Source organism: Pagrus pagrus (genome assembly GCF_965226575.1).
Source record: "Pagrus pagrus genome assembly, chromosome: 7".
In the NCBI taxonomy this organism is placed as follows: domain Eukaryota; kingdom Metazoa; phylum Chordata; class Actinopteri; order Spariformes; family Sparidae; genus Pagrus; species Pagrus pagrus.
Genome location: NC_140191.1, coordinates 28,893,712 through 28,908,334, shown reverse-complemented (window position 1 = coordinate 28,908,334; position 14,623 = coordinate 28,893,712). Strand labels below are relative to the sequence as shown.

Genomic DNA, 14,623 nt, shown 5'->3' with positions numbered 1-14,623 from the left:
AATGCTCTTCGTGTCCCATGTGAAACCAAATGTCAACAGCAAGTTGTTTTAATTTAGTAACATAAGTAGCATATTTGTTCTTACCCAAAATCACCATGTTTTTGAAACCTAACCAGGTAGCTTTGTTGCCTAAAACTAACCAAATGTGAGCGGACGACAGAGGTCCGGTACACCCTTCAGCCGCTGCAGCATTCGTGTTGTTGCGGGAATGGTTGATACATGCCGTTTTGGGAGTTACTTGCAATCAACCTTGGTATAACCATAGGTATAAGGATGTGTCAGTGGTAGGTAGTAGAGATGAGCTTTATGAGCTTTATTCTGTTTGAAACTTTCCCTAATTATTGTTGACTTCACTCCTCCACCATTCATCCGTGCACCTTGCATGCAACCTTTTCCAAACACAACAACCTCTCCGAAGCAACACTGGGTATGCGAGTTAGTCGTCATATGCATGCTAATGTCTAGTTAAAAGCAAGTATATATAAGTGCTCTGAGCAGCATTGATGGACGTGACAAAGGAAATATCCTTTCAGCAAAGGGTTGCAACAGCTCACTGATTAAAAAGCAGAAGGATGAAAGAAATGAGGGCTATAATGAAAGAACACAAACAGATTTCTGTGACACACATTCAAATGAATCATGATTTCTAAAGGTGTGTTCAAAGAGAGTACCTAATAGTCGAGCCACTTTGTTTAAATGGTAGATACATTATCAAACAGTGGTTAAACTGTGAGTGTCCTATTTTCAGTTCATACTGGACAGAGACAAACATTTGCTTGATTATACACTGTATAGCTGAGAAGTGCAAATGAACCAGTGTATTTTGATAAGATTCCGTGGTTATGCTCCTGTCAGTTCATCCTATCCATCCTCTCATTGGTCTGTCTCTCTCAATACTTACCTATGCAGATGTTGGTGCAGGCGTTTCTTAGGTTGTAACAACAGATGATCTCCTTAAAAGTCTTCCTCATCTCCTGACTCCTGAAGGCATAGATCAGTGGGTCAATCACAGAGTTGCACATGATGAGGATGAGGTACATGTTGAAGTGGGACATGAAGCACACGCAGTAGAGGTTCCGCGGACAGGAGATCATCAGGATCAGGTGGAGGAAGAAGGGCGCCCAGCAGACGATAAAGATCCCCAGCAGGATGGTCAGTGTGATGGCCCCCTTCATGCTGGCCCGTTGGTGGATGGAGTTGTAGCCGGGCAGGGCAGCGATGCGCTTGACGTGAGAACGCGCCAGCATGAACATGTGGCTGTAGAGGGAAGCCATGATGACCAGCATGGCGAAGAACATAGAGACGAGGCAGATGATGACAGGGGTGGTATCTGAATAGATGATGAAGACGATCCCACAGCCCGTGCAGAAGGTCCAGATTCCCCCGATAATGCAGCCGGCTCTCTTTACTGTCATGATGTTGTGATACCTCAGTGCATAGAAGATGGTGACGTACCTGTAGATGATAGGAAATGTTGGAAGAATTGCACAAATCCCTGACAGGTCTCAAGAAGTGGAAAATTGTCCCTGTGCACAATAATGCAATAACATTGCTCTAAGGGAGTACACACGGTACGTAGCAACTTCTCTATTTGAACTTTAAAAGGGTACTTCAGCAATTGTGTATTGAAGTTTGAGTTGGGGAAAAAAATTGTCAAAATAGGACCAAAATAGGAAATAAATACAGCAGAGGTCTAGATCTTCTGACCTTTAGTCCCTAGTTGGGAGCATACTCCTTTCATTATATTCACTCTCTGGGAAACACCCAGGTTTTTGGAATAAGTGCAGTAAAAATGAATAAAAAATGTTGCACACTTCATCTTAGAAGTGTGTAGTCTCACGACTGTTGCTGATTAAACTCTGATGACATCATCAGCTTACTTTCTAAGGCTGGGCTGACACTACAGGAGTTTTAAAATCCTATCAAATTGTGAAACCGGGTTGCATCACACAGATAAAGAATATCTTGGGTGATTTGGGGTTATCTGCTCGATAGTCGTGTGATCCTGACCTAAGATGTGACAAATTGTTTTGTTGACCTGATTTATGTTAAAGGGCCCAGATGAAGTACTGTTTGATTAATAATTTTTCCTTTGCTAATGTTTTTAAACATTATTGCAACCCTGTTTTTTTGCATTGATTGAAGACTTGTTGGGTGATTAAAGCCTTAACTTTGTCAAGATTAACCTTGTGTCCCCCGCCTTTCCTGCGTAATCCCTTACAGTTAGATAATCATTATTATACATGAGTTCTGTATTAGCCCAATATTAAGAGACTAGGAGACCTGAATAAGCAGTTACTGTGGGTACCAGTATGTTACTAATGTTAGCCAATTACATTGTGCCTCTGTTGCGCAATGTAATTTGTAACCTTATGTAAGCTATTGTTTTCATGTCATGTTTTCAGTCACTGAACTAAAAGAGTGACCTTGTCTTGTTTCAGACACAACAGAGTAAAATAATTATCCTCACATTGTGAGAGTGCATTTAATAAAGAGTCAATTTAATTATAAAACTTAAAGGAGCTTTTCCCAGAGGAGTAATAGGAAACAGGTACAATAATGTGTATTTGTGTACTGAAATGGAGGTTCTAAAGGGATTTCAGGACAGAGATTAAAGTGCTTCTATCGATCTGAACATACCTCCCTCCATCATTACCTGTCCACAGCGATGGCCAGCAGGCTACACATCGAAGCAACGACAGAGATGCAGATCATGGAGTCGAACACGTTGTCCATCTGCCTGATGAAGTGGTCCTCCACCACTAGCTGTCTGTTATTGAGCAGGTAAATGATGATGGTCTCCCAGGCATTGGACACACTCACCAGCATGTCCGCTACTGCCAGACTGCAACAGCCAAACAAATGAGGGTTAAGCTTTGATCATAAACATAGATGTTAACAAATCTGTACATGTTTCTGTTTAGGTGCTTATTTCCCCTAATGAGCTGGAGCTCAAGGAGCTGTCACAGAGGAAAAACAACAAATACATCATTTTGGATTGTATAAGGAGCATTACACAGTCCATGACAGTTAGTAGCCTATTTTCTTTGGGCAACCAGCTGGCAGAAGTGAGGCCCAGGTATTGTCTTGACACGAGTACAAAGTCAAGACACTGGTCCTTAACATTTGGACCCAAGAACTCTTAAAACAGTCTTTACTAAATTTACCTAAAATAAATCAAAGTTTAGAAACTTAAAACAACAACAGAGAAAAGGTTTATAGTGACTGTATTTTTAGCATTTTTTTTTCTAAACAAAATGATTTAAGGGTGACACTTTGACAGTCTTGACAAAGGCACAAACAAAAAACAAGACTGTGCTTGTAAATTGAATCTGATGCACTACACTAAAATGACAGCGTGGCTATTCAAAGTAATACAGTGTGTGCTTGGTGACCTTAATGAACAGGTCAATATTTAGCAAATGGATGAAACATAAACTACCCTGTCGATACATAATACAAAATGTAGAGCCTGTTGTGCAAGAGCTTGTCAACAGTGAGGAGGATGACAATGTGAAAGATGATGAGACATAGTGCTGTAACAATATGGCCATGAAAATAAGTTTTAGAAAGTTAGCCAAGGTTAGGTAAACAGCTCACTGTCTTTAGCTCATGTGTGCTGAATTATTTCCAACTGCAGTCTGGCACTTGGAGTGAATGTTTGCAGCGAGTCCACAGCCATGCTGGCCGCTCTTTGTGACAGAGGTACTCAACTAAATGCTAACCCCATCATAGCAATCAAGCTCATGATGACGATGCTAACATGTTGATGTTGAGCAGAGACTGTTATCTTGTTCACAATCTTAGTTTAGCATGTTAACCTACTGTCCCTTCATTCACTGGCTCCCTGTAAAATCAAGAATAGAGTTTAAAATCCTTCTCCTCACTTACAAAGCTGTCAATGGTCAGGCACCATCATATCTCCAGGAGCTCATATTACCCTATCACCCAACTAGAGCATTACGCTCCCAGAACGCAGGATTACTTGTAGTTCCTAAAGTCTCCAAAAGTAGAATGGGAGCCAGAGCCTTCAGTTATCAAGCTCCTCTTCTGTGGAACCATCTTCCTGTTTTGGTCCGGGAGGCGGACACCCTCTCTACCTTTAAGAGTAGACTTAAGACCTTCCTCTTCGATAGAGCTTATAGTTAGGGCTGGTCCAGGACAGGCCAGCTCTTAGTTATGCTGCTATAGGCCTAGTCCGGGGGACAATGACACACTGAGCTTCTCTCTCCTCCCCTCTCCTCTCCTCTCCATCTGTATACATTATGCCTGTATACATGCCCCATCTCTGCATGTCACTGACTTACTTCTTCCCCGGAGTCCTTGTGCTTTCTAGTCCTACAGGCTCCCTTGGATCCTGGCCGCGCCCGGGTCGTGGATCGTGGATGCGCCCACTGCTATGGCCCTGCCTGATCGTGGATGCGCCCACTGCTATGGCCCTGCCTGATCGTGGATGCACCTACTGCCATGACCCTGCCTGACACCCACCACTACTGTCGCTAATATTAGTCACATCTCTGTTACATACGTTCCACTACTATTATCGTACTGCATTGCTACATACCATCCTTGCCATTGATCACTACTACTGTTATCACTAGTAATCACATTTCCATGTGCATTTCATCATTATTGCTGTAATACATCTTTGTGTACTTTCACTCCTGTCAACCATCGCTTATAATTGAATACATTGTGATCTCGTTGATCTGCTCTGTACATGCGACATCTATTGCACGTCTGTCCGTCCTGGGAGAGGGATCCCTCCTCTGTGGCTCTCCCTGAGCTTTCTTCCGCATTTTTTTTCCCTGTTAAAAGGGCCTTTTTTGGGGCAAGTTTTTCCTCACTCGAATCGAGGGTCGAAGGACAGAGGGTGTCGTCTCTGTACAGATTGTAAAGCCCTCTGAGGCAAACTGTGATTTGTGAATTTGGGCTATACAAATAAAATTTGATTTGATTTGATTTGATTTGATACCAGCCTACAGTAAAGAGCTCCTCCCTCGCAGACATCCACAGAGGGTAGCTACATTTCCAGACACGCCACTTCATGACTTTTCAATTTATCATCTTGTTGCAATGCAATGTTCGCTGGGAAACTGGCATCACCTGCCCAAACATTGTTGCAGACTGTCATGGACCTGTCATTTTAGATTCCTTGTATGTCTGTTTCTGTTTTTTGTGTTTTGTGGTTTATTTTGCCCCTTTTTCCAGCGTTCTCTTTGCCCATCTGTTTTTTCTCACCAACCTCATTTTCCCTCCACACCTGTCTCATATCTGTTTTATTAGCCCAGTCCTGTTACCTGAGTTCTTCCACCATCTGCTTTCCTTTCACACCTGCACTCCACCTCCCTAATTAGCCCTTCACTCCTTCTAGTGTTTTTCCTGATTTTTCCAGCGTTCAGCCCCTTCCCTGTGTCTAGTGTTTTTCCATGTATTTCTTAAAACAAAGCTTTTTCTCTGCGTTTTGGGTGAATATATTGTTTGACGTCGTGAGTGTGTGTGAGACGTCTCAGAACCGTACCTCTCCAGGGACAGCGCTAGGATATGACCGTACTTTGATTGGCAAGACTCCCAGTCCACATTTCTTAGATTTTGTTCACTTTTATGTTATGTAACTACACTTCAGTGTCAGTCCATATGATTCTCCCCTGCGATTCAAGATTCGAAGATTTATTCATCACATGCAATTGTACAAGTACAGCAGCAGTGAAATGAAATTGCAACCACTCCGTTTACTGCGCAAAAAATAGTGCAACCAGAAAATAAAATTTCAATAAGAAAATAAAACTGAAAAGAGAATAAAGTAAAAGATTTAAATTTAAATAGAAATATATATATATATATATATATATATATATAAATATATATACAGTATATATTTACATATTATAAACAAAAAGACAAAGTATTTACAGAAAGAGCCGTGAGCAAAGTAGCAGTGTGTGTATGCATGTGTGTGATATATGGTGTGTGCTGAGTGTGTGTTATGTTGGTTTATGAGAGTTTATTGTGCGAATGGCCTGAGGGAAGAAGCTCCTCCTCAGACGCTCAGTCCTGGCCATGACACTGCGTAAGCGCTTGCCAGAAGGCAGCTTCACAAATAGTTCATAGTTGGGGTGGTGAATGTCCCACATGATCCTGGTCGCTCTGGACCTGCACCGCCTGGTGTAATGTCCTGAAGGCAGGGCAATGCAGTTCTAGTGAAGCACATCGGAGCACTCTATGAAGAGATTTCTGCTCCTGAGCGCATCAGTTGCCGTAGCAGGAGGTGATGCTTCCAGAGATGACAGACTGGATGGTGGCAGAGAAGAAGGTTTTCTGCAGCCCTGTGGAGATCTTAAATTTCCTCAGCCATCTGAGGTGATACAGGTGCTGCCTAGCGTTCTTCACCAGTGAGATGATGTGGGTTGACCATGTTAGGTCCTCAGAGATATGAACTCTGAGGTACTATAGCTGGACACCTTCTCCACCGGGGTCCCGAAGATCTGTAGTGGTGCGTAATGCTTCTGCCTCCTGAAATCTACCACCACCTCCTTGGTTTGGTCACGTTCAGGTCCAGGTTGTTGGTCTTGCACCATGATGTAAGCAACTCCAGCTCTTCCAAGTAAGCCGTCTCCATGTTGTTGGAGATCAGGCCAATCACCACTGTGTCATCTGCAAATTTCACGATGGTGCTGTGTGTGGCTGTACAATCGTGGGTGTACAGGGAGTAGAGCAGGGGGCTCAGGACGCAGCCTTGGGGGGCACCGGTGTTGAGGGTGCGGGTGCCAGAGGTGCAATTCTTGATCTTCACCACCTGTGGTCTGCCGGTCAGAAAGTTCAAGACGCAGGAGCAGAGTGAAGAGCTCAGCCCCAGATCCCTGAGCTTGGCGACCAGTCTGAGGGGAACTATGGTGTTAATCGCCGGGCTGAAATCAATGAACAGCAAACGTGCATAGTTTCCCTTGCCGATGTCCAGGTGGGAGAGGGTGGAATAGAGGACATGTGAGTTGGTGTCATCAGTACTTGGGACGATAGGCGAACTGAAGGGGGTCCAATGATCCGGGTAGTGATGAGCTGATGAAGTCTTTAATGAGTCTCTCAAAGCACTTCATCACCACAGATGTGAGAGCTACAGGGCTATAGTCATTTAAGCAGGCTGGGTTGGTCTTCTTGGGTACGGGGACAATAGTGGACGACTTGAAACATGTGGGGACGATCGAGTGGGCCAGAGACAGGTTGAAGATGGAGGTGAACAACGTAGCTAGCTGGTCAGCACATAACTTTAGCACCCTCCCAGGGATGCCATCTGGGCCAGCTGCTTTCCTGCAGTTCACTCGTCTCAAAGCTCTTCTGACGTCATGCTCTGAGAGGGAGAGGGGGCCGTCCTCCCTGCTGCTGTTCTCGAAGCAAGCGTAGGAAGAGTTTAAATCCTCCACCAGTGAGGGGTCTGTGACTGCTGGGGTGTTTGTGCCTCCTCTGTAGTCTGTGATCATCCGAAGTCCTTGCCACATGCCTCTGCTGTTGCGGTCGCACAGCTGAGCCTCCACTTTGTCCCTGTATCGCTTCTTAGCCGCTTTCACCATTCGCCTGAGCTCGTAGGACAACGCTTTGTAGGCTGACATGTCGGACCTGAGACCGTCATTGTAGGCGGCGGTGCGTGCATTCAAAGCCCTACGAACAGAACAATCAACCCATGATTTCTGATTGGGAAAAACTTTAACAGTTACTATGGGACAGATATCGTCTATCAGTGTGGAAATGAAGCACGAATGAAGCGAGGCACCATTGTTGTTGTTCAGCCTTTTCCTGGTAATGGCTTCAGGCTTCTGATTGGCCAATGTGGCTTACGGTAGGGATTGTATCGCCATCTGCTCCTTTGGCATGTGCTTGACAGTCTGGTGTTTGCATTTTCATGTTGACAGAGATTTTTTTTAAATACCATTGGTGTGGAACTATTTTGAAACCGGAGGAGGTAAAAAATGCATTCTTAAAAATACCCATGTATGTGTGGACTAGACCTAAGACTGTGTTGTTCGTCACTCTTTGTTGGTCCATTTATTCAGTTCTTGTCCTCATGTACTCCCCCTCATGTTCTCCCCTTTGATTCATGGTTTGTTCTCTGTCTTTGTTTTACTGTTGTCTGGATTGTCTTCATTTGCCAGCTTTTTGTTACCTGCCTTTTCTCTCATTTCCTTTTGTATTATGTGGACTGGTTTTCAGCTTTCATTAAAGCTGGCTTTTTGTTGTGAAGCTGCCTGCTTCCATGTCTGCATTTGTGTCCTGTTTTTGTATATCTGACAGAGACCAGGTACACCCCCTCATGGCAACAGCATGTTGTTTATATTTGCTAGACCCTGCCACCTTATTTTCCTCAAAACCATTTGTTTATTCAGTTTTGGAAAAGACTAATATTTCTGAGTTTGTATTATTACCTCATTAATATTGTAAAAAATTCTGAGTTTGAATTTCATCTCCTACTACATTGTACCCCTTTAATGAGTTGTATCATGTGATCATCTGGTATTAATTAAATACATTTATGTGATTAAAGTTACAGTAAAGGGAATATAGTTGAGGCCTACACTTGGAAATTAGACTGTGATTGACTTGGATTTACAGATGAGTTAAAATAAAGATATTATTTCTTTTTCAATTGTCCCAATAACTGCATTATTTCACCTGCGGTCTGTGCCCTACATTATAACCAATTGTAGGAACACATGTCCCTCGTCTCTGCTATTAATTGAGGCCTTGTTCTCACAAAGGCAAACATTCCTTTACAGATATGAGCTGACTTTGTTTTCAGATAAGAGGCGCCTTGCAGTCTCCCATCTCCACCTGGCAAGGAGGACATTATTTTCCTTTCAATAAAGCCGTCAGATAGATGGTTCACAGAAGACCCCCTTTTGTTATTTACAACTATCTAACATTGTCTGTCCTCTTGATGTTCGGAGACAAGTACACTCTCAAGTACAAGTACACTGTCTTTAGGTCAAGCGAGGTTCACTTGTCCATATTTCAACAAGGTTCTAAATAGCTATTAAGACAGAACCTCATCTTCTTAATGTTAACAAATTATGAAACAGAAAGAAAAGTTATTAAAACTGATTTTTCCTACATTTCTCTACGCTTAAGATTGACTGAGATAAATTTAATGCGTAAAAATGACCTGTGTTCTGTGGAACCACAGTACCCTCTAATGGTGAGTCCTGGTATGATTGGGACAAACTTTGTAAGGACCTTCTTCATAATACGTTTTTGGATTATTACCAGTAAATGTCTCTGATATGCCCTGTTTAATAAGTATTAGGTTAGAAGTAAAAGAAATATGTAAGTGATTAGCTCTACTATAATTGCTTGTATTAAGTGACCAAGGTAATTTTGTCCGGCCATCTTCTAACCCTTCAGTTATTTAGTTGAGAAGTTAAATTAGTTTACAAGTCAGAGCCTAAGAATCACCACTCAAAGCGACAAAGAAGACCATCATCTTTATTAAGATCATCATCATTGATAAAGACGTTTCAGTAACGGGCTGTTTCAGAAACCGTGCAAGCGGTTTCCAACGAAAGAAAGACTTTGTGCCAAGTAAAACCGGCTCTGCCCCCAATGCTCACAAACGGTGCCATTCCGCTGGGCATTGGACAAGATTGTCACCGGCTGAGTACTTCTCCGACACCGGACCGAGGTTGTCAAACTCCAGATACCGGACGAGCTGCAACACTCTTCTATTGGGCCAGGACTGCCAGTCTGCAGTTGAGCTATGAACCACCAGAGACTAAACAAAAAGCCAGCTGACGTCCCCAACTCTTCAGAGAAAGTAGGCTAACCATCACTCATACAGCTGGATTCACACACATGAAATACGAGTTGGTGCCTTTGGCTTTGATTCAGATCTTTTGAGCTTAAGAGAAATTCGGTGAGGTTGTCCTGTATTAAGAACTATTATTTAAATGCTTTCACCTAACCCGTGATTTCACCATCCGCACATATTTCACTAATAATCTCATTACTTTGGTTATTAGGGACTCCTCATCTTTTTGTTACCTGTTGTCATTTGTTTAAATTGCCATTCCATTTATTTACTCTTAATTATTTAGTCAATAAACATATTTAACTGCATGTCGTTGTCTGTGCAGGTTTGTTTTAATGTGGAGAACGGATGGAAACTGTGTAGAAGTCACTGCTTCAGTTATGAGATTGAATAAATTGATCTGAAATTGATTAGAACTGATACAAGTTAACCTTGTCCAGTCGAATTTGATTAATTCCCTCCGGATTATTCAAATAGATAAAACAACGGAGGTGGTGCCCCATTTACGAGTGTTTTATTAATCGCCAGTGATTAATAAATTACATTATTAGTAGTGTATCTCCTACACAATCCTGTGTTTTTTGTACATTTAAACATTTTTAAAGCGGACAGCTAACAGCTGCTAACAGCCAAAACAGTTTTGCTGGATGATCACTTTTTTTTTCAAAAGCTGATCTTTGGAGAAACTAACAGCTGGTCTGCTTTGCTGTCTGAGGTTCTGTGAGTTAAGTTCCTATTAAATTATTGTATTTTTAATCACTCATTGGTCATATTAGTTGTGATATGATGCACCTGCTGATATCCTGATTAGACATTTTTGTGCAAACAAAGCTTCTGTTAATTTCTTGTTTTTTTTTTTTTTTTGTGAACCCACAACCTTAATGTTCAAACTGCTGATTTTTTTGTTACCTGTTTAACACACTCCTGCGCATTAATAACAAGTTTAAGTCTGTATTTATACTGTGTACTGTATCCTGCTCGGTGGCACGTGAACCATTTTCAACTTAATATTATTTATTCATCATTTGCCCTTTATTCATTGATATTCTGATTGTGAAATCATCATTTAATAACCCAGAATCAATCAATCAATCAATCAATCAATCAATCAATCAATCAATCTTATCATCTTATCAATCAAGACTTCAGTGAAGGCTGCTCTTGTGTGTTCTTGCTCGTCGCTCCTCAGAGATCACTTCCAGGCCAAATAAGACCTTTGGGACAGCCTCCAAGATGGTAAGGAAGAAAAACTTCCAGTTCAAGTGAGGATCACGGAGCAAGGAAACAACAAATAAGGGAAATGAGATGTACCCTGGATATGGTGGGTACCCACACAAGCACAAGTAGGAGTCCACATAGAAAGGCCCCAGGCTGCCTGGCAGGTGGGAATCATGAGCCTTCTTGCTATCAGGAGACAGTGCTAACCACCATGCTGCCTTGTTAGTAGGCTAACATTTAATAATCAGCACTACTGTAAATGGTATGTATTGGACAAAATTTTATTATCATAATTGCACGAGGTAAAAAGTGGGAAGATCACCAAAGTTATTCATCCTCTGGGGAACATGTCTGTACTAAATTTTAATGACAATCCATTCAGTTATTGAGACATTTCACTCTGAAACTAAAAAATGTCAATCTCATGGTGCCAATAAAGGGAAGGTTGGGGGATCACCAAACTCATCATATAGGTGCCATTAATGTCATTACCATCCATGTAGGCTTACAAAATTTTGTTGAAATTCCATTCCTCATTGGATGGATTAAATGAATCATTTTACTCCGGACCAATGTAATGGACTGACTGACCAACCAATAGTGTCATACCCAAACCCACACTGCTAGCTGAAAACAGCAAAGCAAGTGGAGATTTTTAAATAAGATGCATTTTCAAGTAGGAGATAATAATGCTGTCATCCCACAGTGACCCTCTCCCTCTCCCTTCTCAGTCACACTCTGTAGAGATGCACTCTAGACACCCAAAAAAAATAATTTAAAACCACATCAAAGCAGTGACCTGAACGCCTGCAATCAATTAACTGTAGACCTGGGCATTGCTTAATTTGCAAATCCTAAATTCCCGGGACACAGCCAGGATGTTGTTCTGGCGGGTCAGGGGTAAGTTTAGGAGATTCACTGATATGGAAATGAATGAGTTTTTGTATCTGTTTAGGTATCTCCTCTCATATTTAATTGGGACCCTAACATTAATCGGATGGAAGCAGCTTATATTGAGAGTGTAGGACATGTGATGGGTCGGCAGTAATCTTCCTTGCCTTTCTGACTACTATCTCCTCTAAGAGCTGTTGGAGGGTTGGATGCTCCCTCACCCCCATCAGTTTTAATGCTGTGTAGACCAGTCTGTTTATTTCTGCTTTCAGCTTCACTGTAAGATTCCCAAACCAAGCAGCCATTCCATATATGAGTGTACCCTCTGTCACAGCATGATAAAACACCAACTTCATCTTCTGTTCGACGAAGACCCTGAGTCTTCGCAGAAAACGAAGCCGCTGCTGGATCCTACTGCACACAGACTTCACATGCACATCCCAGGACAGATTAGAATCAATATGTGCCCCCAAGTATTTGTAAGAATGAGAGCGAATAAGAGAGTGATCTCCTAGGTCTCCTGGATCAAAAATAATTTCCTCTGTTTTTTTAACATTAACAATGAGATGATGGCCGTCACAGCACTGTATAAACTTGTTTACCTCTGAAGTATAAACTGAGATGTCTGTGTCTGTGTCCATTAGTGTCATCAGAAAACTTGATAAATGTGCTGGGATGACAGCTTGTACAATCATCTGTGCATAAGGTGAACAAAATGGGTGAACCCTGTGGTAACCCTGTGTTGATAATTTTTTTCATTCAAACAGTGTCTGGTTCACTTGAACCTGCTGGGTCCTGTTGGCCAAGAAGGAGTGATACCACCTGATGACATATGGTATAACAGACATGAGTAGCTACTGTATGAGTTTGCTTAGAAGGATGTGTGGCTGCAGAGTATTAAAAGCAGAGCTGAAGTCCACAAATAGCAATCTAGCATAGGCCTTGGGAGGTGTTGCAAAATAAAGTGCATTATGGTTAGTATTGCAGCATCAGTGCTATGATTGTTTTATGATGAGAAACACCATCAACTTTTTCAGACACTACATAACATTGGAGGTCAGGTCTACAGGTCTATATTCGCTATTTTCTTCAGGGACAGGTTTTTTGGCAGAGGAGTGATGATTGCTGCTTTCCAAAGAGATGGAACTGTATGTGAATCAACTGACCTTTGGAAGACAGAGACCCAGGCTGGGGTAACTTCATCTGCACATGTCTTCAAAAGGAAAGCTGAGACACCTTCGGGGCCTGTTGCCTTATTGGTGTTGATTGTTTTAAAAAGCCTTGTGACATCCCCAGGACTAATGTCTATCCTTGGGACATAGTCATCAATTGTTATGGTGCTAATGATATTATCAACAGAGTTCAAAAAAGCTTAACAGAGAAATTGTGTGAATCATACTTCATGTAGAAGCTATTCAAGTCATTTGTCATTTTAATTTTCATCAGTTTTCTATTAGGAGTCATAACTGTAATGGATTTCATAGTGGCCCACATTGTCTTTGTATCATTTGTATTAAAATCCTTCTCAACTGATTCTTTGTGTTGTTGTTTTTTTTGCTGCGTTGAGCTTCTGTTTCAGCTCCTGTTGTGCTGATCTTATCTGCACTTGGTCCTTATTCCTGAAGACAAGCCTCTTGTGTTTGACACAGTCCTCGATGTCCTTAGTAATGTAGGACTTGTTGTTGGGATAAAGTTTTGTCTTTTGGGGTATCACCAACACAGAAGTTAATATAAGCTGTTATGATTATCAAGCCCTGGATGTGGGTCTACTGGAAAATAGTCACAATGAAGGAACTTTCACAAACACTTAGGGCTCTATCTTATGGATGGCACAAAATGGTGCACAGCGCAGCGCAAGTGTCATTGCTAGTTTCAGGCTAACGCCATTGTCATTTTCATGACAAGCGCCCATGCTGTGTAAATAGCAAATGTACCTTCACCCATCTGTGCGCTTCTGGGCATGTGGTCTTAAAGTAAGGGGTGGTCATGCGCACTGATGATGGATTGCCATCTTAAGGCAGCAGAAGGCGACAGCGCCATAGACCAACAAAAAGCTGGTCTAAAGTCAAAGGTGCGGTATTTTTCCTGCTATTCGAAGGGCGCACAACACGTGTATACTCTGATTTTATGACTAAGCAGCAAAACTAAAATATGTACTGTACTAAATATTTTTAGACAAGATCTTAGGTGTTATCAGGAGGACGGCTAGAAGACAGCATCCCTATCCAAAATCAACTGATAGTTATAATTTTGATATGTTCTTGATTAAGAGAATTATTGATTGTATTGTTAAACCCCTAACTTATATCTGTAACCTGTCACTATTGACTGGGAAATTTCCTTCAAAAATGAAGATTGCTAAAGTGATTCCATTGTTTAAATATGGTGACAAGCATACCTTCTCAAATTATAGGCCAATCTCACTGTTACCACAATTTTCAAAAATTTTGGAAAAAGTATTTGCAAACAGATTAAATGATTCATAGTGAAAAACCAAATACTCTGTGAACAGCAATATGGATTTAGGAAGAATCGAACCACCTCATTGGCTCTAATGGACTTTGTTGAACAAATAACAAATGCAATTGAGAAAAAACAATATACAGTGGAGTTTTTTTTTGATTTACAGAAAGCATTTGATACGATAGACCACACTTTACTATTGGAAAAGTTACAGAGGTATGGCATCAGAAGTTTTGCACATGATTGGTTAACCAGCTA

The 14,623-nt window shown here is 41.6% G+C and overlaps 1 protein-coding gene across 1 annotated transcript in view; it reads right to left on the bottom strand.

Moving 5' to 3' along the window:
• mc5ra (melanocortin 5a receptor) overlaps positions 1–14,623 on the bottom strand; it is a 43,362-nt gene that overhangs the window by 10,861 nt on the left and 17,878 nt on the right. The window contains exons 4-5 of the mRNA XM_084358547.1: positions 2,657–2,845; positions 902–1,455 (exon numbers count right to left, since the gene is read on the bottom strand). Of these exons, the coding sequence (XP_084214673.1) occupies positions 902–1,455; positions 2,657–2,845 (743 nt within the window). The remainder of the gene's footprint in view (positions 1–901; positions 1,456–2,656; positions 2,846–14,623) is intronic.